Below are 26,435 nucleotides of genomic sequence, written 5' to 3'. Positions count from 1 at the left end.
ACTGACTATTGTATATGTATTATAATGCTTTTATGTTATGATTATTTATTCCTATCTGTGTAGTTATTGTTTGTTGTATATAGCTTTAGTACCCTTTAGACCTGCAATAAAGTGACAACTGAAATAGATGTTGATTATTATTTAGTGAATGCTAGAGAAGCGTAGCTTCTCTATAGTAAGGTGTCCACGTCTGTCACACTGCCGTAATCTAATTGAACTCCGGTGTCTGCCATTTATCCTCGGCGGATACCACAACTTTTGGTGACAGCTGTGTGAGATTACGGCAAACCACAAGTGTAGAGCAGACGCGCAGCTGAGGCTAAGGTACTCCCAGCAGTGAAACTGGCAAAACTGACACAAGCAACCTGAATTACCCACCCTGGATAGCAAGGTCTAACTCTGCATCCGGCAGTTGTGGAAGTGAAACAGCGAAACTTGACGAAGAACCGCGAGAAGCGCCGACATCTAACGGAGAATTGAGCGCTCAAAGGGCTGAAACAGGCCTGCGGACCGGCTGAAACAAGCCAAATAAGTGTAAACGGCTGAAAATAGGCCAATTTTACTGCAAGAGATAGCAGGATCCGAACCAGTGGCGCTAGCAGGACGGGACATTCCCTGCCGCCATCAGCCGGATTTGGATCAGCGGCGCTAGCAGGACGGGACATTCCCTGCCGCCGATAGGCTGAAACACGCCACATAGCTGCGAGCTGCGAGCCAACATACGAGTGTAGTGCACCAAAGCAGAGAAAACTACGTCAACTCCAAGTATCCTGAGAGGCTACAACGCAGCCACCCATCTAGAAAAACAGATATTATATCACATTGCAGGGATTACCACCCTGGTGTGATGGCTAAACAATAGATTTATGAGCAAAGATTGGCAAACAATTTGTTGTGTTGTGATAAAACTAAAAATAGAACAGGCTTGGATTTATTGTGTATTGTGATAACAACTAAAAATAGAACAGGGTTGGTAAACAAATCTGTTATGTAATTGTGATAAGGACAAAAATAGAAGCTAGATGTAATATAACAAATGCCCTGATACACAATCTAATCACCTCAAGCCTACAGCACAACAACAATACACCCCTTATCTCAGAGGAAAGGGAGGGGCCCACTCTCCACTGAAGGAAATACAATCAAGGTGACATAACAGATAAGCCTAGGATTAAGGAGAAAGGGCACCATTACTTCATCACACAGTTACCTCAAACCCACAGCACTCCCCCCTTCCTCACAGGGGGAACGGACGGATTTACCCCCGTCCCCTCACGCGCTTCCCCCCTCCTACCCACACTAGACTAAGTCCGCCCACGGTGTGGAGCTAGTGGCCGGGAACACAGAGCGCCATTTACGGGTAGCGCAACGGAGTGCGGAAATATCATAAAATTCAACGGACAAAGCGGACCAATGAGAGAGCGAGTTGAGGGATAAGTGCGCGTTTTACCTGTGTGCGCGGATTTGACGGTGCGTAAGCGCGTTGCAAGGACAGGAGATTTCACGCACATACACACACACCAGAGCGGAGCTACTCCATAGCATCTAACAGAGGTATTTTTAGAAAATAAAGAATTACAAGCTTCCTCCTCCTATCTGTAGTGTGATAAAGGAAAACCAAATCAGTTCCTGACAGCAGTTCAGACCCTCAACACCTATCTACCCCTACCAGCCTACTCTACAACCTCAGAATTCAACTAGTGATAAGTACAGCTAAGTTATATCTTTGTAACTAAACTACCAACCTATTGATAAAAACAGTGTTGGCTGTTAGGCTAAGAAGCCTCAAGTGACAAACCTTATTACCCTATTGCTTTATAACTTTGTGTCCCGCCGTTGAACCGTTGACCCGATGGAACAGCCACAAGCGCCAGGAGGCGACCAGGCCCCAGGATGGCTCCAGGATGACCCTCAGCCGGCTCCAGCCGAGTACCGCAAGCTGATGCTGAGTAACCTGCCAGAGTATAGAGGACCGCCCAAGCAATCCTGGAGTTCACATATCCGCAGACTCGAGATGTCATGGGCGGCTTACCGCGTGCCACCCCATGACTCCCTCAACCGCCGCAATGCCCTCTTACTGTCACTGGTAGGGCAAGCGGCGGAAATGGCTTCTCATCTGTTTGGCGAGGCAGGCCAAGCCTTGACCTACGAACAGGTCAAGGCCGAGTGTGAAATGTTATTTCGTCCTGCTTTTGAATCCCAAACGCTTAAACAAGCGTTTAGGGATTACAAGCAACACTCGACAGAACCTATACAAGCATACATATCAACCAAGTGTGCCTTGTATAGGGACGCCTACAGCCATGAGGATCTCGAGTTGTTAGTGGACGAATTAAATCGTGGCATTCGTAACGCTAATGTGAAACGCGAGATGATGAGTCATGAGATCACGAGTGTACCTGAGTACACTCGTAGAGCCATGTTCACCGTCACCATGATTACCAAGCAGCTGAAGGAGGGTGTGTGCCTAGTGGACTCTACCGACGGGCTCACTGGATCGGCCAGCATCCAGTTGCCCCAATATGACGAGTCGGAGCCAATGGAGATTGGCGCCTTGGCTCCGGGTCTCCACCAGATGGGGAAGGTCGCTCCAGATGACAAGGTTCCAGGGCGCTGTTTCCGCTGCCAGGGGAGAGGTCACCGAGCTCGAGACTGCCCGACGCCTATGGAAGTTAGCCTAGAGGAGAGACGCACCCAGCCACGCCGTGACCGTTCTGCCAAGTGCGAGCGTTGCCACTATGACGGTCACACGGCGGCCGAGTGCAGAGCTGACTGGGCCCAGGTAGCCAGCCGCAGGCGCACCGCCGATAAGGGTGCCCCTCCAGGGAAGCCCAGCAGAGTGGCCCATATGGAAGGGAGCGCGCCCCCAGCACCACCGCAGCAAGCAGCCGCCCCCAAAGCCGCGGACCGAGCCGACGGGATGCCGCAGTTTGGGACCGTTCCAGCTAGGATCAACGTACTGGGCGGCGCGGCTGAACCCAACCAGGTTGGCCTGGGCTTCAGTCTCAACCACCTGGGGCCGGAGTTGGTGCAACCCTACAACATCGCCGAGCCAGAAGTTCTGAGGCCCCAGCCGTTTAGCCTCAACATGATGGAGCCTGCTCGACCGAGCCTACCCAGCAAAAGTGGAGGGGCGCTACCCAGCAAAAGTGGAGGGGCGCTACCCAGCGTCACTGAGACGGTGTACGGGGAGGCCCTGGCGGCCGCTGAACGAGAGAGGCAGGAGGCGCTAGCCAGCGCATCAACATCGATGTATGGGGCGCCACCCGGCGCCGCCACCTGTGATGACTGGGGGGGTGCTATCCAGCGCCTCCCATCTGGAGCCTGGGGCGACAACCGTCGCCGCCACCGAGATACCTGGATCCTGGAACGAGCCAACCTCCAACCTGGTGCCTGGGGCGACAACCGTCGCCGCAACCGAGAGACCTGGATCCTGGAATGAGCCAGCAGTCCCAGAGGAAGGGGTGACACCCGTCACCCCCAGCCAGCCAGCGCCACCAGCCTGCAGGGAGAGCCCAACTATATGCCATCCAGCGCCCCCTGCCATCCGAAGGAACCCAGCTGCCCAGCACTCCCAGTCGAGCCAGGATAAGTTAAATTTGACAAATGTGTTCACTGTGGGCTAGAATTGAATCAAGACAAAAGTAAGTGCCGAGCCCTGGGACCTATGTATGGTGAAAATAGACATAAAACCATGATGATTCCAGGTAAAACCAAAATATTTCAGCGGGGGCTTTTTGAGAAAATTAGATTTAAAAATTTCAAGTTCAATTTTCACCCCCTAGAAGTTGCCGCAAAATAATGACAAGAAAAGCAAATATTATCTATTTTAAATAATGAACAACTTTGCTTTTATGAAGTCCTTCTTAAAACCTCTATATATATGATTTATTTTAGGCTGAATTTTCGTGACCTTTGCAAAGCAAGTGATAAAAATGGCCATTTATTAACTCCCTTCAGGAGTGGTTTTATGAAGAACTTTATAAAAGCAAAGTTGTTCAAAATTTAAAATAAATAATATTTGCTTTTCTTGTCATGATTATGCGGCAACTCCTAGGTGGTGAAAATTGAACTTGAAATTTTCAAATCTAATTTTCTCAAAAAGCCCCCGCTGAAATATTTTGGTTTTACCTGGAATCATCATGGTTTTATGTCTATTTTCACCATACATAGGTCCCAGGGCTCGGCACTTACTTTTGTCTTGATTCAATTCTAGCCCACAGTGTGTTGTATCCAGACCATTGTAAAACCCCAGCCTTGCCTGTGCCCCCTGCACCAGAGGCTGGGGAGATTGAAATTTGGGGATATAAGGACTTGCCTGTGCCACATGCACCTGAGTTCCTAGGGCAGGGGAGGGACGTGAGTCAGGGCGAGCCTGTGCCACACGCACTTCAGCCCCATGCCACTGGGCATGCCATGGACAAGGGAAGGGACCACTTGGGGCTAGGGGAGCCGACACCCAGGCAAGCGCCAGTCGCCTGCCAGTCTGTCATTGGGGAGGGTATCGGGGTGCCCCGGCCACACAAAGATAACGCTCAATGGAAACTTGTATCTAGCCAGGAGCAGCCCAGCCGTGTCCAGCCCAGAGAAGCAGCCGTGACCCGAGCCGAAGATCCCCAGCCGCGTGTGCGAGGTAGATGGCTGCCTGGAAGCTTCTCACACTGGTGGATGGTCCTGTGGGGACTACTGCTGGCAGCCGTGTGGCCTACAACCAGCTACGTCCTGGTGGGAGTACACGTCCTGCAGCAAGTCAAGGTGAGGGAAACAACAGGATACAGTTGTCAGCTCACTGTGTCCCAGTGGACATTCAGGTGTGGGGTATGGGGTCACCTCAAGGTGACCTCGGTCCCCACCCTCATGAGGCCAACCAAGATAGATCCAGAAACGTGCCGAGACCTGGCCAGGAACCGAGTCTACACGCTGCCAGGCAAGACCCAGCCACTGACGTTCCAGCTGAACCATCCCCTGTTCTTCACCCTCGATATGGTGGGCGCCCTCGTCAACAGCCCCGAGGGGGTGGGTTGTGAAGGGGAGGACGTCCACTTCGAGGGCCAGCTGTACCGCAATGAATTAGTGCTCCAGGAGCGACGGCTGCTGGTCAAGGAAGAGACCTACGTAGTAGAGGATGGACGGGTGGAGTCCCAATCTGACCACCTGACCTTGGAATGTCCCCATTCAGAGCTGTCTTGCATCACTGGGGAAGCAACCTACGTGTGGGACCACCTGGGGAGAGATTGCCCCTTGAGGCTGATCCGCAGCCTCCAGCCTAGCCTAGTGATGGATGCGTTCCTGGTTGACCATCAAGCACAGTTTTTCATCAACATGACCAACCCCACCTCAATAGTGAACTGCGACTTTGAGGCCCATGCTACCAACCACCCAGCATTGTTCGTGGCAGCTGACCCAGCCGCGGCAGCGCTGCCCAGAATATCGGCCAGGGATGTTGATGTCCCCCTGCAGGCCCAGATACATGCAGGTTATATTGGATTTACTCTGGAGACACGCATGAAAAGCACAGCAGCAGAAGAAGTAGCGGCCAACTGCTGGAAGCTCCAGCAACTAGACCCGGCCCACCCGGTGCGTGTCCAGGGGAGCACGTTCTCGGTGCTAAGGGGAGATGTCCTGCTCCAGCTTACCTGCCAACGCAACAAATATGTTGTCCGTGAACACAAGGAGTGTTGGGACAAAGTGCCAGTAGAGCCCACAGGGTTTGTAGACGCCGTGACACGAGTGTATAGCGGCCACGCCACCAAGATTCCTTGCTCCTCCACCTACCCCCTGACTGTGCACGCGGAGGAAGGCTGGATAGAGTTAACCCCCGCTCCTAAGAAGAGGCCACCCCCGCTGGATACGCCTAAGCAGCTGCTGACAGAACCCTTGGATGACTTCAGTTCAGGGGGCTTGTATTCGCAGGCTGAGTTGAACGACTGGCAGCAACTGCTGGCGTTCCCAGCATATAAAAGCGCCATGCTGACCGGCCTGTCCTATGGCTCATGCGTTCAGCAAGGTAGCTGTTCGGCCACAGGTGACCATGGGATAGTGTCCTACAACATCGACCGACTGGCGGAGGAAGGAGAGGCCGCCCTGGATGTCTGGGCTGGGTTCAGACAAGCTATTCACGAGTGGGGAGATGGCGCAGCCATACTGTGCTTGCTGTTGCTAATCCTCAAACTGCTGGGGGATCTGACCATCATTTCTCTGGCAGCAGCACAAGGAGGTGTACGGGCAGCCATGAATGCGATGTCACAAGTGTTCCTGTACCATCCAACTTTGTACAGGAAGGCCTTGGCCAGAGCCTGGCTCACCCATGCCAAGTCCCGGGACTTTTCAGTAGACTGGGATGCCATCCCCATCGGCCGGGAAGCAGCCGAGGAAATGGTGTCCATGCAATCAGCCGATAGCGGGCATGACCGCCCAGGCAGGCCAGGACCGCCCTCTGGAAGACCCCGCGGCCCCTCGGGAGGTCAGGCTGCCGCCCAGACGGTCAACTTGGCAGCCAGTGCCCCAGCCGCTGCCAACAACAACCAACATGCTCCACTGCTGACTGTCCCAGCAACAACTGTGCCACCCGCCAACCTGACACCTGCCGGCGCTGAACTACGTGTCCAACCAAAGCCAGCCTCTGCCTTCTATCCCACGTTGGGACCCCATCAACCCTGAGAAACACTCACCACTAGGATTCCATTGAATCATTATCGTTTGTATATATCTTAGCCCTAAGGAGCGGACCGAAGGCCTCAACCACTGTCGGAAGTCTGGTAGGGAAACCCTCTCCCAGCCTTCCGAGGGGAGAGTTGTGGTATTCGGCAACCGTGAGCCATGCCTATGGCACCCCTGACCGGGGTTCAGTGGAGGGTCAATGGCCCTCCCCCGAGTCCTGGGGAAGGGGTCTGTCGACCCCCTCCCTATGCCTAAAATTAATGATTGAATCTGCCAAGTTTTATTATGGTTAACTGTATTGTTAATTCCCCCCACCCTTTCCAGGGATGGGGGATCATTATTGCCCAAACTGACTATTGTATATGTATTATAATGCTTTTATGTTATGATTATTTATTCCTATCTGTGTAGTTATTGTTTGTTGTATATAGCTTTAGTACCCTTTAGACCTGCAATAAAGTGACAACTGAAATAGATGTTGATTATTATTTAGTGAATGCTAGAGAAGCGTAGCTTCTCTATAGTAAGGTGTCCACGTCTGTCACACTGCCGTAATCTAATTGAACTCCGGTGTCTGCCATTTATCCTCGGCGGATACCACAATAGAATAAACCTCCGACCTTTAAGGGTTAAGTAGTCTAAACTCGATATGTTAAAGTTAAGATATTAAGATTTTAAAAGTTTCAACACAGATGGTTTCAATTGCCAGTTATTAGTTACTATCTTATATTTCAAATTTTCCAATATTATCAAAGGAAACTTCTCATGTAAAAATGTACAACATAAGTATATCTCAAATATTGATGACGGGTCCAAGCTGCGTCATAGAAAATAACATGACTAGACAAAATGCCTTGTGCAAAAAAAACAATTTATCTCAATAATAAGGTCCCTCCCTAAATCAAGGGCAGTGCAATTATAGTGTTGCTATTCAATGGTTGATAAATACCTATAACCTACAGTTAACTCTTGGTAGTGCAGTGTCGCTTCGGAAGTCCTCTCAACGCACCTTTAATCATAGTCCGTGGATTGTATAGTAATTGGTTGCGCCTCTTTAATGGTAAAGGAATTCCCCTTGATCATACCTCTGATGTCGGACGCCTGACATAGCAGCAATAGGTACCATTTTTATTATATCTTTGATTATGTGAAATTGTCAAGTCTAGAACCTTTCTACTAGACAGAAAGCTTAGACTTTACCAATTCCGGGTTTGTTCCTTAGACTATACCCTGAACCCCTGAAAATTTAATTTGCTACGCTGAAGTTATGTGGAAAAATATTATTTTCTAGACAAATCTTTATTATTCTAAGTATCACTTCTTTCAGTATTATGTATTTTCAACGGTTTAATTTTCCTTTTTAGCCCACTAAGTAAGTTCTTCCAAAAGCAATCGTTTTTTTGTATTAAACCTACTTGATGTAGGAGGGCCGGAAGGGGGATTAAATGATTTCATTATATAGGCGATTTTAAAGATGTTCTTTATCAAAATCCAAGAAGAATGAAATTGATTAATGCTCTTTATAGGACCTATAAAAAAATAATGTCATACAATAAAAATGACCAATGATAGGCCAATACACATATTAAATTGCCCATGAAAGGTCTGTATACAACTTTATTGACCAATGGCAGGCCAGTATGATGTCATTTTTTATAGGCTCTATAAATAGATTTAATATTACCGCTGTGGCAATTTAAAAAAAATAATCTATAGGTTATTAAAATAAGCTTCTATAATAATGTTTAATAATGAAATTTATTAACCATAAAACATCTTATAATTATTTCTATTATTATAATGATGTCAGTTTGAACTCAGCAAAGCGTTTGATAACATTATCAAAATAGAAAATTATTTTAATAATATATTAAATTTTTTAAAATTTATTTGATTTTAGCTTTTCAAATCAAAGAATCGGGAAGAATTTTTTGTAATTCACCTACCCTACTCTCTATAACTATGTATGTCGATCAAATTAGAGGAAAATGTAGTATTTGGGTCTAGAAATTATGTTTATTCTTAGACATACATACAAACATATAAATTGTATATAGGGCATGTCAAGTTAGTATTTAAGTATGTAAATATTTACACCCTGACATTAGACAAAATTGTATATACATTAGACTAATCCTCTTACATTTTTTTAAAGAAGTAAAACCTACTTTGTTTGGAACGTTGTTGGGTCAGTATCCTGAATGACGTCATATTAGGATAATTCATTACTCTAATATGACGTCATTCTTGAACCTTTGGCCGAAAGTTTCTTAAATTTATTTTTATAGGCACTATAAAGAGCTTCAGTGGTGTGCAGAGGGTTATGTCATGGGGTTATATATTTTATGGTTGAAAAAATGGAAGGCAGGCCTTTCTAATTTTAATTTTAAGGGTGATTAAAAACCCCTCTACACCCGTCTTCTATGGTATATATATACTAACTCTGTAATAACTCTTCTTTATAAAAGTTAATGTCTCTTTTCCTTGTTGCTTGAATATTTGCTAGATTTTAGTTGATTTACTCAGGGAGAGAGGGGACATTGGACTGTTTATTAAACTAGATCCCAAGGTTTGCCTTAACAACTGACTCTTAATGAAATCTGATTGGTTAGTTCATTTTAAGTTTAATGTTCACACGTTTCAAACACTAATTGTAATCTATAGAAGGGATAATTTTGTGTATCATCATTAGGAATGTACATCAATTTATCGGTCATTGTCTTATCCCTTTATATCCCTGTGATTTACTCCATTCCTTCAAATTTCATACCTATAGATGTGTTTGAAGATAATCTCATAGGTAAATGGCAGGTAGCTATTTAATTTTTACTATCGTCTTCATTTCAGAAGAAATTGGGGAGTTCAACATGGCACCTTAATCTTGACTTTTTATGTACAAAAAGTTTTTTTGAGGAAGTTATTTTTAGAGGCCTATTTCTCTTTGGTGATACTAGATTTTTTGCTACAAATATCATTTTTCAAAGACAGACAGAACAAGATTTTTTTTTGAGGATTAGGGGTCTTAACCCCTAGAAAATAGCATTAAACCACCGCAGGACCGGTATCTTTATTCCCCTAGGAGTACATACCAATCGGTTCGGCAGATACCGTGATCTTATGCTTTAAACATTACTATAAAACAATTTAATTTTGATGAAAGGTTAATTATTCTGTTATTCTAAATATTGATGTTCTTTGTAAATGTCTGATTATGAAAGAGATTTCTGGTAAATGTGAGTTTGTAAGTTGGGTTTTATGTTCATTGAGAAACATCTCTGTAAATCTTTGACTACAGCTGTCTGTTGTCGTTGATAAAATGGATATAGGATATACGCGGATATATTGACAGGGGAAAATTTATCGTCAATTTAGCTTGCTAATATTGACCTCATTAATTAGTCAGTTCCTTCAACATGCACAGTTATGGAACCCGACGACAAAGATTTTTTTATCCAATCTTGACAAGTGAGGTATTTTTGGAAAGAGGAATATTTATAGAAAACGCCTATGAAAATTAGAAAATCCGCAGAAATCATATTTGCAAGTTATTTGCAAAAATCTGCAATGTTAATTTGCAAAATTAATTTCATGCCTTAAATGACTTTTTTTAAAAGAAATCTTTTTATGAAATGTGTTTATCTATAAGTTTAGAACATACTTAAGGCAAAAAAAATTTCTTTAGTGTTACTTTTTTCACCTTATATATGAAAAAAGCAGTTTCTCACATTTTATGATATAAAAAGGTATAGGAACAAAAAATATGTTTTTTCTTGTTGTAAACACAATAATTGGCATAAAATCTATCATCCTAAATGTAAAAATCCGATATAGAATCCTTTTTAGAGCAAAAATAGTGCAAAAAGTAACCAAGACATTTTTGCAAAGTATGAAAATCTGAAGAAAATAGTTCTTTTTGCTTTTGATATACATATCAGATAAATGTATATAAAATTAGTAATCAAAAACTATAAAACAAGTTATAACTTTTTCAACCCTATCATTGATTAAAATGCACTTTTAGGTTTACTTATTACCAAAGTAGCACATAAAAACTCTTTTTATTAAGTTATTAAACAAAATAAATTCAAATCAACAATTAGGCGTTTTTTATAATGCAGTAGACCATTTTGTAGTTGGTTTTTTGGCATTTATTTTTTTTTAATTACATCATAAAAAGGGTTTTTATGCACTACTTCGGTAATTCTTAAACCTAACAGTGCAATTTAATCAATGACAGTGTTGAAAAAACTTATAACATGTTTTATAGTTTTTAATCACTAATTTTATATACATTTATCTGATATGTATATCAAAAGCAAAAAGAACTATTTTCTTCAGATTTTCATACTTTGCAAAAATGTCTTGGTTACTTTTTGCACTATATTAGCTCTAAAAAAGGATTCTATATCTGATTTTTACATTTAGGATGATAGATTTTATGCCAATTATTGTGTTTACATCAAGAAAAATCATATTTTTTGTTTCTATACCTTTTTTTAATATAAAATGTGAGAAACTGCTTTTTTCATATATAAGGTGAAAAAAGTAACACTAAAGAAATTTTTTTTGCCCTAAGTATGTTCTAAACTTATAAATAAACACATTTCATAAAAAGATTTTTTCTAAACAAGTCATTTAAGGCATGAAATTAATTTTGCAAATTAGCATTGCAGATTTTTGCAAATAACTTGCAATTATAATTTCTGCGGATTTTCTAATTTTCATAGGCGTTTTCTATATATATTCCTCTTTCCAATAATACCTCACTTGTCAAGATTGGATAAAAAAATCTTTGTCGTTGAGATTCCATAACTGTGCATGTAGAGGAGGGGATGGGTAAAAAGGTATATGTAATACTTACAATGTATATTGTAATCCTTGTTTTTATGTGTCAATTTATCACTAAAATTTTCCGTTCAAGCATAAAATAGAGAAGTCTGAAAAAGATGTTTGAACAAAGAAGCTAAAATTTAAAAGAATTTTAAAAAAATATCTTATATTAGGGACTATTTTTAAGACTTTATAATATTTTTTTATATTAACCAACTTGTAATTCATATTAACTGTTTTTTTTTCATTTCAAGAAAAATCTTTATGCCTCTAACTTTTCCATAAAAATATCAACATAGTCATATAAGACAGAATGTATTATTTGCTGGATATTATTATACAATATCATGTTGTAAGGAAATTCAAGTACTTTTACTTTTTCCCAGAAAATGAAAGAAATAAAAAAATGTGTATAAAAAACACTATTCGTTTTTAGAGACACAATTTTTTAACCTACACTCTTCCTATTACTTTATAGACAGGATATTTCAATATTTATAAATTCAAATATACAATATTTGGTGTTATTTATCACAAAATTTAAAATGTGAAGATGCAGTGATAAAAGGATAAGTTTTTCTCGTATTCATTCGAATACGGTGGATAGGAACCGAAAAAACTATGTCTAGCATCGTATTATATCCAGCTTTCTACGAATATAAAAATGTACAATCATAAGATTAAAACTTGTTTTTTAGCCCCGGAAAGCCGTTTATAATACGATGCGAGAAATAGCTATTCTCGTATTTATTCGAATCCGGTGGTTAGGAACCAGTTCTCATCCATACGAAAAAAACTATGTCTAGCATCGTATTATATCCAGCTTTCTACGATTATAAAAATGTACAATCACAAGATTAAAACTTATTTTTTTAGCCCGTGCCTTCGGTACCTCGGGGCTAAAAAATCTGGTTTTAATCTCATAATTGTACATTCTATAGCTACGGAAAGCTGTTTATAATACGATGAAAGAAATAACTAATATGACTATTGTTTTTGTAAATAGCAAGAAGGGAGAAGACATAGGGCTAGGAATTTCACAAGTATCAAGAGGAGTAAACACGGTTTAGCAGTATCCAAACTTTTCAAACTATATTTGTAATCTATTAAAGTGATGAATTTACATTCCATTGTATTATCCCTTGAAATCTTTGATATACAGTTTTAAATTATTTGATCTGTTTGTCCATTAAATCTAAATCATCATAGTAAACGTTAACAATTGCCTACCAATGAATAGCAAAATTATTACCTACTAAATATCAATAGCCAAAGTTATGATACTATTTAAAGAACCAATTTCGTACGGATAACTCACATCTATGAAATAAGAATTCTCTAGTGTTTTCTTATTTTATTATTCATATATTTTCAAACAATTTTAAAATTTACAAGAATCCATTTATGTTAAATTTTCAATATGAAAGCTGTTTGGTCTTATTTTCAGTGTATTTTCTTATACCTTTATCACTGAAATTTAGAAAAATAAAATTCGCAACTTTTTCTCTCTCTCTTTCTAACTTACAATAAACAAAATATAGTTCTTTTTTTTATTTCTCCACAATAAAAAGTAAATAAACATGAGGATTTATTGTTTTAGATTTATAATCAGGAAGGAAGGGGACAATAGGTTTTTTATTACAAGTCCCCAAAGTTTTATAATAACGTTTTCTTAGCTTTTAAAAGATTATGAGTGGTTGGTTCATTAAGCTGAGTGTTAAAACGTCTCAACCACTAATTGTAATCTACATGAGGTGTAGTTTTGTTGAGTATAATCATTGGGGATATACTTAAATTTATTGGCCATTGTCTTATCCCTTTAGATCCGTGTTTATAATAGAACTGTAATAGACTGGTTTAATTTAAAAGAAGGATTTTATGGTTTAAAGGCTAAAATTTACCAAATAATGTAACCTTTATTTTAAGTTAACATTTCTTTTTTTCTGAAGCTAAAGATCTCGAAAAATGCTTGCACGAGTTGATTGTGTTTTTTTAGGAAAGCTTTATATAGGTCTAAGGGTGGTTGTAGGCTATTTTCTTGACTTTCCCCGTTCTTGTTTAGATTCAAGGGGAGGAGCAACTAGTTATAATTAAAGAAGTAAGGTTTTAAGTTTTAAAAAAGATTTATGAAATTGCAGGTCTAATTGTATTATAATTTACATAGAAGCCTTACATGTGTATTTTGTGGGCTTTAAGCTAGTTTATGTAACCATATTTTAAGGCCAAAGCCGAAACCACTAATATAGTATTATTTAAAGAATAGATGTATAACCGAGACAACTACCTTGCCAAATGGTGGGGCACTTTTGCTCTTTTATAGCGGCTTGGCTGTGTGTATATTTCTGACGCTATTGGCTGACATTCAAAGACCCAAACGAAAGTCTGCACAGGGTCCTCACTACGCCGGCAGAGTTACATATAACTCGTATCCCCTCTATTCTTTTACTTTAATATCAAAAGGACGATTTTGTCGAATCCAATTATTTAGTATGTCCTTACACTTTTTTCTGACATATTAAAGAAGCTTTACTGCAAAAGAAATATAAATGGTTTTCATAAATTTTCATAATCTGTTAAATACCAAAATAATTTGTCTAGCTATTTATTCACAACTCCATATACCATAATGGATGTAATATTACTTGGATCTTACACCAGATATCGTGTTATCTAAGAAAGTGAAACAAGCACCGGGCTCTAATAACGAATCCCCATACACGTGTCTAGTGGGGACAGAGTACCCCTGTCCTTATTTTTTATCCAATATAACCTCCCCCTTATTATTAACTCATTTAAAAATAAGCACATGGGGTTTCTCTGATCAACTAGGCCCTTTAAGGGAAACCGTGAAACCTACAAATGTCCTATCTCTACACTTCTTAGCTTTAAGATTTTCATTTCAATCCAGCAGCGTTGCAATATAATTTTTAATCAAATATTTAGTATTTTTGATACAAGATTTTATAAAAGAAAATATTTTTGAAGGATTTAAAAAATAAGTGTTCTATGATATAATATTTGGTTGTGATTATATTTGCGACCAAAGATGTATTTGTGATTATATTAGACACTGTATGGTTTCAAGGGTCAAATAAAAAAAGAAGTTACTTAATAAAAAAAAAATTTCACAAAAAAAAATTATTTGTGTGTCTTAATTTTAATTATTAATATGCATTTTTTTTCGATTTTATGGATGCAAACTATTTTTTTAGAGTCGCCAAATGTGACAATTTTGGGACGACCAGAGTCTGGCGTTTTATCTCTTATGGAGGGAGAAGAATTGGCGTTAATATGTCAGGTATACAAATATATAGGTAGAAAAGGGGGCAGATAGATAGAAAGATGGATATATGGATGACAGTCAGTTCTTTAGGTTAATTTAGTTATATTTTAGTGTTAAGTAAATGCAGTGCAAACAGCGAAATGTTGAGCCCTAATACCCATTTTCTTATTTTACTATGCCAAAGCCATTTGTTTATACACATTATCCAGTATAACCATTCCAAACCTAACTTAAAGTAATAAACAAACAAACGAACGGTCAACATCAATTCCTATTTAAAATATTTTTATTAATAAGAGGGGGATTGTTAAATAAGTAATATGTGCGAAAGAACCGATAGATACTTATTTATAAATAATTTCAAAGCTTAAATAATTGCAAACCATAATAACTTTACTCAATAGATGTTTGTATGATTTTAGGCATACTTTATAAATTAAGTAGTACTACAGCAAAAAATAAAAAAATATTTTTATGTTTCAGGGAGAAGGAGATCCAGAGCCTCGAATGTTCTGGCACAGAAAGGTAACAACTATTCATTACATTCTAAATTTGGGAGTATCCCTTCAGAAATAAATAGTCCTTTTTGGCTTGGAAATAAAGAGTATTAGTGAGATAAAGTTTATATATACTTTATGACTCAATAGCTTCTTCGCCCCTAGCCTCTAGGGGCTTTTTTCCTAAAGGTTCGGGAGAGAATTTTCAAATAAGATTTTACTTTTTATAACTCTTTATAACTCTTCATATTTATTATTATTGATTTGTATCTTTTAAAATTTACAATTTTTTTCTTTTTTTTAATGTTTAAAAAAATTTCTTTCCCATAAGCCTTTTTGGGGCTTCGCAATCTTTTTAAGTTAGATAAAACATAGTTTGAAAGAAGAAAAGAAGTTTGAAAAGAAGAAATAAACTTTAAAATATAAAAATTGATAAAATATATATAAACTAAAAAACATTAAAATTAGAAAAAATAAGAATTTTTTTTGGGGTGGGGATTTTAATTTTTCGGGGGTTGGGGGTGTCCCAACCCCCAAGAAAATAGCTTAAAACCACCACAGGACCAATAGGTAAATACCCTGAACAGTAGAATCCAATCGGTTCAGTGGTTACCGAGATCTTAAGCTTCAGACAGACATCATTCTACTTTGTATTATAGATAATTTATAAAGGTTAATGTTTGTCTATCCATTTGATTTGATTTTATTACTTATTGATTTAAGGCTTTCAAATATGCACGTTAGGATGGATTTATTTATTATGAAGAAAAGGTACCTCAACTATTGTCACTTTGAAAAAAAAACTAATAATGACCCTAAGAGTTTCTCTTAAAATTGTCTCTATAAGAAATAATATCTTGCTGCGAGGCTAGTGGGAAAGTCACTTGTAATCAAAAATGTTTAATAAAACACAAACTTACCTCTACTTGATATTGGTAATAATTGTACATATTGAGAATGTTGATTAGCACATTGTAAATATGTGCATATCTATTGCTAATTATGAGTACACCTACAGCAGATCTAATTTATATGGATAAAACATCCCATAATAAAGTCTCAATAAACATGACAGATAATATATACTCTTTCACTATTTAACTAAATATGCTGTATTTTTAAAAGTTAGCTCTTTTCATTAATTCTAACAGGTTAAAATTGTCCTATCGATTTAAAACTTTGCACGCTGATTCCTACAACAGTTAGGTACGACTTTAAAAGCGCAGCAACTCTATAATCGTTACCAGAAAGTCCATTAAAAACAAGCTGCTTTTTTACTTTTTTGACAACAAATTTTTGAATGTTCAAATAAATTTATTCATCTGATTTTTTTAATACTGATTCCTTTTACAAGATATAGTGTTATAAGCGAAGCATCTCTATAATCAAGTCCTAAATACGTCAGTATGTCTTTAAACAGTAACATGTATTGAATCAGTTTTGAATCAAATTCACTAACAATTTTGTAAAGACATATGAATTAATATTTAATTTATTCAGTTCTTACACCCTACAAGTGTTAGTGTTCGTTTGTCCTTCCATTTCAGAGCTTCGCTTTTATGGATGTTGTCATCCTTGTTTTCCCAAATCTTAAAAAAAAATAAAAAATAATAATATATTGGAGTTGTTTCAGGATACGTTATTAACATTACAAATAAAAACTCCAATTTGTTTATTCGTAAGAAAGACTTAACTTTGTTCTTTTCAGGATATCTTTAGAAATGAAAATTAAACATTAAATTAAAATACTGTATCCATATGTAATTCGTATTATTTTGTACATCTGTTGATTAAGAATGTTGTGTTTATGACATGTTGTGTTGTTTTTACTTCTTCAGTATTAACAAGGTGTAACTAATTAGTTTCATTATATATTTCCATAACTTTTTTGGTGTACTTCCAAGCTTTTTACTTTGAGAGGGGTAAAATAAATGGTTTCAAACTTTGAGGGGGGTAAAATGAGGGGTTTTGAAGGTATGAGGGGGGTAAACATCCCATTTCCCCTACGCCCCTGGTACATTTATTTAAAGGAAAATAATAACGATGGTCTAGGGGCTCTATATTCTGAGTGATAAGGAAGGTCACAAAGAACAGCATAAAACCATACCCAGACTTATTTATAATAATATTATACCCTAGTATAAAGATTCTTTTTAGAAATACCTAAGAGGATAACACGGCCATTTTACTTAAAGAGTACAGCCCAATATGTTTAGCGGTTATTGAGATCTTAAGATTCAGACACACATACATCGTTCTACTTTGTATTCTAGATTATAACTAGTTGATACATCTATTGTTAATTTGTTTATATTTAGAATCAAAGACTGGCAGATGGAAATAGACAAATAGAAGGAGATCAGTTGATATATACCAGGTACACAGATAGATACAGGGTGAGTCAGAAAAAACTGAGTTTTTCGATTTTTAGAAAAAACCAGAAGGAGTACAGAAAAAATTATTATATATCCTTGTTCTCTGTACAAAAGCACATCAAACTTGTCAAAGGTGTTTTTCATTATCTCTAAAAATGCGGCCTCTATGATAGGTGTATGGTGTCAAAAAATGCCTTGTGTGAAAAATGTTGATCAAGAAAAATTAAAATAACTCATCTATTTTGTATAAAAAAATCTTAAAATTTCAATATTTATTTAGAAAAAGGTCTAAGAAAAGTACTTTAATGAGTTGTAAAGGTGAAATGCTTTTGGCGCCTCACAAAAGCATTTTTAGAATACTGCAATTTGTCATTTTTTCATATTTCTTGATTGTGATGCATGTGGTTTAAAAGAATCTTCTATAATAACGTAGCTTATAGTAAAAAGAAAAAAAAACCTTTTTATTTGACAAAAAAATCTCTTAAGATAAAAAAGTTATCAAGGTTTGAATTTTTAAAATGAAAATGCCTTTTAGAAACCCTACCCTATTTAAATGAAGTTATTATTATGGATTATCCCACACAAGTATAATTTGTCAAAAGGGGGCGGAGATTTTGGAGATTAAAATCCAGTCTTGCACCAAATATAGAGGAAATTCAGGGGGAGGGGGTAGGAATTTAGGTAACAAGATGAAATATTTCGGGTCATGAGCTGGTTTTCCGGTCATGGAGCATTAAATCTTCACAATAGATTACAACAAAACGTTTGATTTATAATGTGATAATTTAATTTAAATAAATTGTATTTTTAAGATGTTAAATATTTACAATATGTTGAATACAAATTTTAATAATCAAAAAATTTGTTTGTTTACCTTTTTAGAATGGTAGACATTTTTTATTATTCATAAATCTACCTAAAAAGTACAAAATAATGGCCGAAAAAGTCATCACACACACTTTTTGAAATCTTTATGCTCTAAAAAGCGCCGTTGTTTTCAGAGATATTCAAAAACACCTTTTCTAAGTTTAATGTATATTTTTATAGAGAACAAGAACCAATAATTGTTTTTTTCATATTCCTACTGGTTGTATCAGAAAATCGGAAAACTCAGTTTTTTCTGACTCACCCTTTATATAGATAGATAGGAGATTAGTTAATATACACTAGGTAAACTGGTAGCAAAGCAACTATATATATCTCTCTGTCCGTACAAACTCAGGTATCTATAGATCTAAAGACAATGGCCGATAAATTGCTGTACATCCCCAACGATTGTACACGAAACAACCTCTTCTGTAGATTAAAATTAATGGTTGAACAATCCAAAGAAAGTCCCCAAAGTTTTTAAGCCAACGAATAAGACAACGTTATTATAAGACTTTGGAAATTAGTGTTATAAAAAGCCCAATATCAACTCTCTCTTCTGAATGCTCTGTCCGTACCAACGACAAGGTAGATTACGTAAATAGTATTAAAGCTTTTTAAAATTGAAAATTGACAGACAGACAAAACTTATTGAGTGTGGCTTTGATAATAAAAATATCACTTTATTTAGTTGTTAAAGTATTATAATTATGGAAATATTTTAACAAAGATAATACAGCCCGTAAAGTGAATCTAAAAAATTTTTTTTTTATATTGAATGCTGAATTTTTTAATTTTTTAATTGACGTACTCTTATACTTTTTAAAAGAGATATTGTGCCTATCCTATCTTATTAAAAAAATAATAAATAAACATTAATAAGATAGACTTACTGGACTTTAATAATATATTTGAAAAAAGAAGACAATTTTAACCTCCATGAAAGTATTATTGACGTACGGTCGTACAAACCCCGATTGTAAGAAAAGCTTATTAATAAAACCCAAGCAAAATGCCTTTTTTTGCTAAAAAAATAATCTTTTTAAAAAAAGATTATGTTGAATTATTAACTTTCTTACAAAACTTTTTAATGCTTTTGCTTATGTGGTATTCGGCACCCCTAGGCCATGGTTTTATGGCAACCCTGCTCCCAACTTGTGGGAGGTCTGAGGGACCTCCCCTGAGTAAGGGGGTGGGTACATTTGAACCCCCCCCCCCATGTATTAAAAGTATTTATAGTTTAACAATCCTATTATGTTTAATCTGATTTGCTTGTTTCACCCACCCCTTCCAGGGATGGGGGATAATTATTGCCTATTGTGTTTATTGTATGTATATAACTTTAACCTCCGATTTTGGTAGTAATTATTCCAATCTATGCATTGACCATTTTGTTGTATTATAAATCAGTATCCTGTAAGCTCTGAATAAAGTAACACCCAATTAAATTCTGTTTGTTATTTGGTGATACATAGAGAATCCCAGCTTCTCTATAATTATACTTGTCCACGTCTGTTCACACTGCCGTAATACCCGTACTTGGGAAGCGGCTGACAAACTGCGGCCGCTACCACACTTACATTATTTATGGCTGTGGGGGAAGAAATATTGTTTTTACTAAATTGTATAAATTTGCTTACAAAATGAGTTTAAAAACCATTTATTATTTCTTTTACAGTTTTTAATTTTGAATACAACCCGTTAAAGTTAAAATATTTTAAATAGTTGTTTGAGTTTTAAATGTTGTTTCTTGTTTTCTTTTTCCGGAATTATTCCATATTATCTAAAACAAATTAAAGTTTTTATACAATATTGCATAAAATTGTTAATGTAAATGTAAAGTGTAAATGTAAAGACAGTAATATTTGTAGATTGCTTTAAATAAATACTTAAAAACAGCTTTAACCGGCCATTGACATTTATCTGAGTGTAGTTCTAAAATAGGGTGTACAAAAATTATGTTGGTTATATGTCATAAAAGTATTTGTTTTTGGGAACCCATCTAAGGCAGTGATGTTAAAAAACATTCTAGTGAATATGTTTTATTTACAGGGTGTCCAGAAAACATTCTGGTGAATATATTCTTTATTTATAGGGGGTCCAAAAAACATTCTAGTGTATATGTTTTTATTTACATGGTGTCCAGAAAACCCAGTGTCAATATTTTTTTTTGTAGGGTGTCCAGAAAACATTCTGGCGAATATGTTTGCACCGGAGACAATGGTTTTGGGGCTCCTGCAGAGGCATCCATCATTGTTCAGGTTCAATGTAAGTAGGTTTTTATCTTCCAGTATGGCTTCGTAACCGATTGATATCCGGTGGATTACAACCGGTTATCAGCCATACTGAAAATAGATGTATTTCATTCATTTTTCTACGAATATAAAATTTTTTAATCTTATAATTGACATTTAATAATTGTATCTTAAAATATGTAAATAAAAGTCAAGAAGATGCATATTTTATTTAATTTGAAATCTAAATCTAATTCTTAAATAAAAATTGTCTAGAGACCACCTGGAGGCGCGCAGCAAATGAACTTGGAGGCCAAAATCCAAAATAACCTATATTTTAACTCCTAGGACAAATTATATACTCCCTGTTTACGCCAAAAGTGTCAGAACCCCCCCCCCCCACTCTCTTTATTTTATGCAGCTTCTCTGATTAATGACGTAATTTTACTTATTTTAGACACTCCTTGTGTAAGTCTGGAAGCCAATTATATCCATCATCTTCATACAAATACTCAGCTTGAGCTCATCTGTTATGCCCTGGTAATATAATTATAACATACCCAGTTAGGACAATGAAGGATTAGTTAATTATCGCATCGTATTATAGACAGCTTTCCACGGATAGTAAAAAGAAAAATTAAAACAAGTTTTGTCAGGTCTAAGGGGCCAATGTGTATGACTATCAAAAGTGGTGAGTTGTATTATAATTTTCGTGAAAATGTGTCTGTAATACGATGCTATATGGCTTAGAACCTTTTCTAATCCAGCAGATATTAATCGATTTCGGAGCCATACTGGAAGTATTCTTTTTACACATCAAGCAATAGACAGGGTAGCAAAAAGATTATTGAAATTTTCTTTAATTTGCCTCTCACTCATAATTTGTTTTAAATCATACTTTTTTTTATTATTTTTTAGCAAAGCCCGTCTGTAGACCAACTCATATTATATGTCAAAAAGTGTATATTATTTATGGCAATGAAAACTGCTCAATATTTTTTTGTGTTCCGATATTTTTTTGATTTTGTCATCCTTGTTGCGAATTTATACTGTTATACGGATGTTAATGCCCATCTATACAAGGGGGGGGGGGTCATTGAGCTGTATAATACACTTATTTTTTTATTCGTTGGCTTTAGAACTTTAGGGAATTTCATTGAATTTAGATAGATTGATTGGTTTATTAAGTTTAGTGTTCAACTGTTTCAACTAGGAATTTAAATTTACAAAAGGAACCTAGTAATAGTGTCTAACTTTTTATCTTTGTGACGTAACAAAAATCGAAGGAAAAGAGGGGAGGTGGGAAAGGAAACCCCTAAAAAAGAGATGGATTTTTGTTACGTCACAAAGATAAAAAGTTAGACACTATTACTAGGTTCTTACAAAAGAGGTGATTTTTTTCGTATCATCATTTGGGATGTACATTAATTTATCAGTCATTGTCTTATCCCTTTAGATACCTTGTGTTGTTGTGTTATTTTTACTCTATGATAATTAAGTTATCTTGAAGAAACAATCTATACTCTGTAATTCCAGAACTAACTTAGAATAGGAATAGATAATCAGATGTTTATTTGAAGTAAAAACTAAAAACGAAAAAGAAATTATATTCAACTTACTAACAATATTAAAGACAAAAAATCAAGAGATCTTAAGGGGTTAGACAATAGCCGAAAATGGGATACTGATGATACATAATATTACCCCTTTTTTATATTACAATTAGTGTTTGAAATGTTTGAAAAATCAACTTAATGAGCCAACCAATCAAAGTTCAATAAAATCTCCAACGTTGTGAATCTAACGAAAAAAAGACATTAATATAAAACTTTGGGGACTAATGTAATAAACAGCTTAATGCTCCCACCCTCCTTGCAAAAAAATCATTATGTAGTTTTTGATGAATCCTTTTAAGAAATTTCAGGATCCTGTCGTTACCAAGTATATAAAATTTCCCTATTTAGCCAAATTAAAATATGGAGTAGAAGTTATATCAAATAGCAACTATGATGGTTATGATATTCTTAATAAAATTGTTTTTTTTCTATCATAAAGTAATAGACCAATTCTCAATAGAGAATATTCATCATAGTAGTCTTCACAATAAATTGTCAACTGTCTATCGCAAATAGTAGCCAAGAAAATCACTTTCCCCTATAAGTTTCTTGAGGTTGTAACAAATGTTTTTACTATTATTTGTATATTATCTGAGAATGCTATTCATGAAATAGGAAAAGCAGCTAGATTAAGCTAATTTTGTAATTGTATTAGAATATATATATTTACTATTTTTAGATTAGAAAAGAAAAGAGTTATATTTACTCAAAAGATAAAGTTTAATTTTGTATATAATATTTCAATCATACACATTTTGGTAAGATAGACAGTTTTGTTTTTTAAATTTTATTCTTAAAATAAGCCATATATATATTTTTATTGAGATAAAAATTGAAAAATTATATCCATAACCTTTATTGGATTAAATTAAATGTTACAAAATACAAACAAAGGTCTTTTTCTGCAAGAAAGTTGGAATGATTGTTGTATCTGATTGACCATTTAGTTTAATATATCTATTATATAAATATATTTTCCTATTTCAGGGATTCCCAACACCACTGATCCAATGGGAGGGTTTGGATGGAGTACCCAGAGCATCTAATCTACATTTTAATATCAGGAAAATACATCTACACTAAAAGCTAAACATATCAAGATTCAAGATCTTTAATTGTAGGACGTCACAAAAATTAAAGAAAAATTTTTTTTTAGCAATTTTTAATCTGAGGTAAAAAATCAACCTAAATTATTGGGTACCAGATATTATATAAAAACAATGGAGCCTAGATTTAAAAATACTGACCTATAAACTAGTAATGATTTCTGTTTGATTGTTAGTTAAGATCTTCCTATCTAGTGAATCGAACAAATTCTACATTTATTAGAAGCTTCTAATATGTCCATGGATTATTTTAGGATCTTGGGATGATTTCAGGCTATTCTCTGCCATATACATTTTCCTTCGAATACAAAGTCCTTATGTGCTAAGAGCGCAGCTATTCATTAAATGACTACATGATTTCAGGTTTTAGTAAATGCATTTATCATGAAATTCTTTGTGGTTTAAAATATGATATGAGCAATGTATTAAAATTTTCTTATTTATTTTTAAATTTTCTTTATTTTTAAATTACCTTCCTAGATTATTTTTGTTTTAAATTATTATGTGGAGATTGTACATATTTGTTTTTAAGAATGGTATAAAAATGAAGAATGTGCTAACATAAATAGTGTATAAAATGTTAAAGTAGGAACAAAGTTTAGTATATATTGCTGCATAAATATGCACTAGTGAAACATCACAAGTTCCAATAGGCTTGGACCATTTTTTAGTCAATATTATCAATCAATACATTTTGGTGAATTTAACCAATGTACCTTGTTGGGGTGACAACCCCCAACCCCCTATTAATATATAATTCTATCATACTTTTAAATTTGATATATAAAGCATTCATATGTGGACATAATGTTTACTCTATTAATTAAACCCCCTCCATTAATAATAAAAGTGGAGAAGATGAATTTGTTCGTTTGCTTATTACTTAGTGTCAGGTTAGGGGATAGTTAGGTTAGAATCGGTACTGGGTAACTCTTCAGGGGTTAGTCATAGGAAAAAAATACACTCTCCCACTAATTTTCAATTCCCTTTAAAATAAGAAAGAAGGGGGTTACCAGTGCTTAGTAAAAGAGCCTACTTTTTATAATATCAAAAGAAAAATGAGTGGTGATTAATGTAGATTTCTCGTAATGTAATATTCAAGAAGCAACCTAGAAGAAAATTGACATTAATATGTAAAACTTGGTTGCCAAAAAAAAAACATTTTAAGTACTTTTTAACATAACTTTTGACAATTTTTTTTTATGTTTTTGACTTAATTACAATTAGACTTCCTGATATATAAAAAATCTTTCTAGGATTGTTTTAAACTTAATAGATAAAGCTTATTATGATAGAAAGAATGTTCCCTTATGAATAAAAAAAACTTTTAGTCAGAATAATTAGATATATTTTCACCTTTTTATTTTTGAAAACTGTGAAGTATATAAATTGTTTAAAACCATGAAAAGCCTAACATTAAATCTGTTTTCCTGCAAAGTAACTTTTCATCGTTCAACAAACATCCCAGAGAGAGAGAGGGGACATTGTGCTGTTTATTACACTGGTCCCTAAAGTTTTATAATAATGTTTCGTTGCTTAACAACTTTAGGGACTTTAGTGATTTTTGTTTGAATGATTCAATGAGTTGAGTATTCAATCGTTTCAACCAATAATTTTAATCTACAGAACGGGTAATTTTGTGTATTACCATTGGTTATGTACATCAATTTTTCGGCCATTGTCTTATCCCTTTAGATCCCTGGAAACATCCAGTGTAGTCTTCTAAACCAGAAAACTTACACACACAAACTTTTACTATGAAATAATTATTGTTTTCTACATTTTCCTGGAAACATATTTAAGAATTATTAAGAAGATATGTATAAATACATTTTAGAAGATATATAAAAAACAAAAATAAGAACTATTCAGTATTTACATTCAATTAAAATCTGGATGTTTATTTGAAGGGATAGACATGACTGTGGAAAAAAACAATTCTAATTTCTAAAAATATTTAAAAATACTATTGAAAAGAAATAATTTTGATAAGTTTAATCACTATCTATCATTCTACATACCTAAGGGATCTTGGGGGATAAAAAATCGATGATAAATTGAGGTACATCCCAAACGATGATCAAGAAAATTACACCTCCTGGACACTACAGTGCAGTGGTTGGTGGAAAACTTGGAACAATTATAATTTTGAACCAATCAATCAAAATTTAATAGAAGTACCCAAAGTTTATAAGCCAACCAATAAGATTATGTGTTATTAAAACTTTAGGTACCGGTATTATTTGCAGTCCAGTAAACCATTCCTCATTGAATATTTCTAAGTGTTCATGACATGAAGACCTAAAGCAATCAAAAATTAATGAATTCTAAAATAAAAATTCTGATATAATTTAGAATTCAATCATATATGTTACAAAATTGTGTGTAAAAGCAGGGATCTAAAGGGATAAGCAAATAGCCAATAAATTTATGTACATCCCCAATGATGATACACATAATTACGCCTTCTGTAGATTGCAATTAGTAATTGAAACGTTTGGACACTCAACTTGATGAATCAACAAATCAAAATTCAATAAAAGTCCCCAAAATTGTTAAGCCAACAAATAAGAAGACGTTAAATTAAAACTTTGGTGACTACAGCATTAAACAGCCCAATGTTCCCTCCCTCCCTGGTATGAACGGCTGCATGGTATAGGTAGATAAAGGATTGTGGATCAAAGTGGAAAATTAAATTACATTGAACAAGTGTTGACCTCAGAATCTGGGGAGAAAGATTTTCAATTATAAAGACTATCAATCATAGCTCTAACATTTTGATAATTTTTCTCTTAAAATTCTGAGAATTATTTAAATTCTTACATGCTTGGGAATAGACCTTTATATTAAGGAACTAAATATATTATTACATCAATGTGTCAAATAAGAGACAGTTAAAATATTACTTAATTCTGCCAAAAAAAGCTTATGATATAAATAATAGAAGTATAGTAAACAGTTAACACC

At 35.6% G+C, this 26,435-nt stretch overlaps 1 protein-coding gene across 1 annotated transcript in view; it reads left to right on the top strand.

The window, feature by feature from the left end:
• LOC145323943 (lachesin-like) overlaps positions 1-26,435 on the top strand; it is a 93,207-nt gene that overhangs the window by 29,856 nt on the left and 36,916 nt on the right. The window contains exons 8-13 of the mRNA XM_080166555.1: positions 14,703-14,788; positions 15,257-15,298; positions 17,589-17,647; positions 20,689-20,780; positions 21,204-21,286; positions 23,350-23,426. Coding sequence (XP_080022681.1) covers positions 14,703-14,788; positions 15,257-15,298; positions 17,589-17,647; positions 20,689-20,780; positions 21,204-21,286; positions 23,350-23,426 — 439 coding nt within the window. The remainder of the gene's footprint in view (positions 1-14,702; positions 14,789-15,256; positions 15,299-17,588; positions 17,648-20,688; positions 20,781-21,203; positions 21,287-23,349; positions 23,427-26,435) is intronic.

This window comes from Acartia tonsa, chromosome 7, assembly GCF_053477335.1.
Source record: "Acartia tonsa isolate MP-2025a chromosome 7, ASM5347733v1, whole genome shotgun sequence".
Classification (NCBI taxonomy): domain Eukaryota; kingdom Metazoa; phylum Arthropoda; class Copepoda; order Calanoida; family Acartiidae; genus Acartia; species Acartia tonsa.
This window is presented reverse-complemented; position numbering and strand designations above follow the sequence as displayed.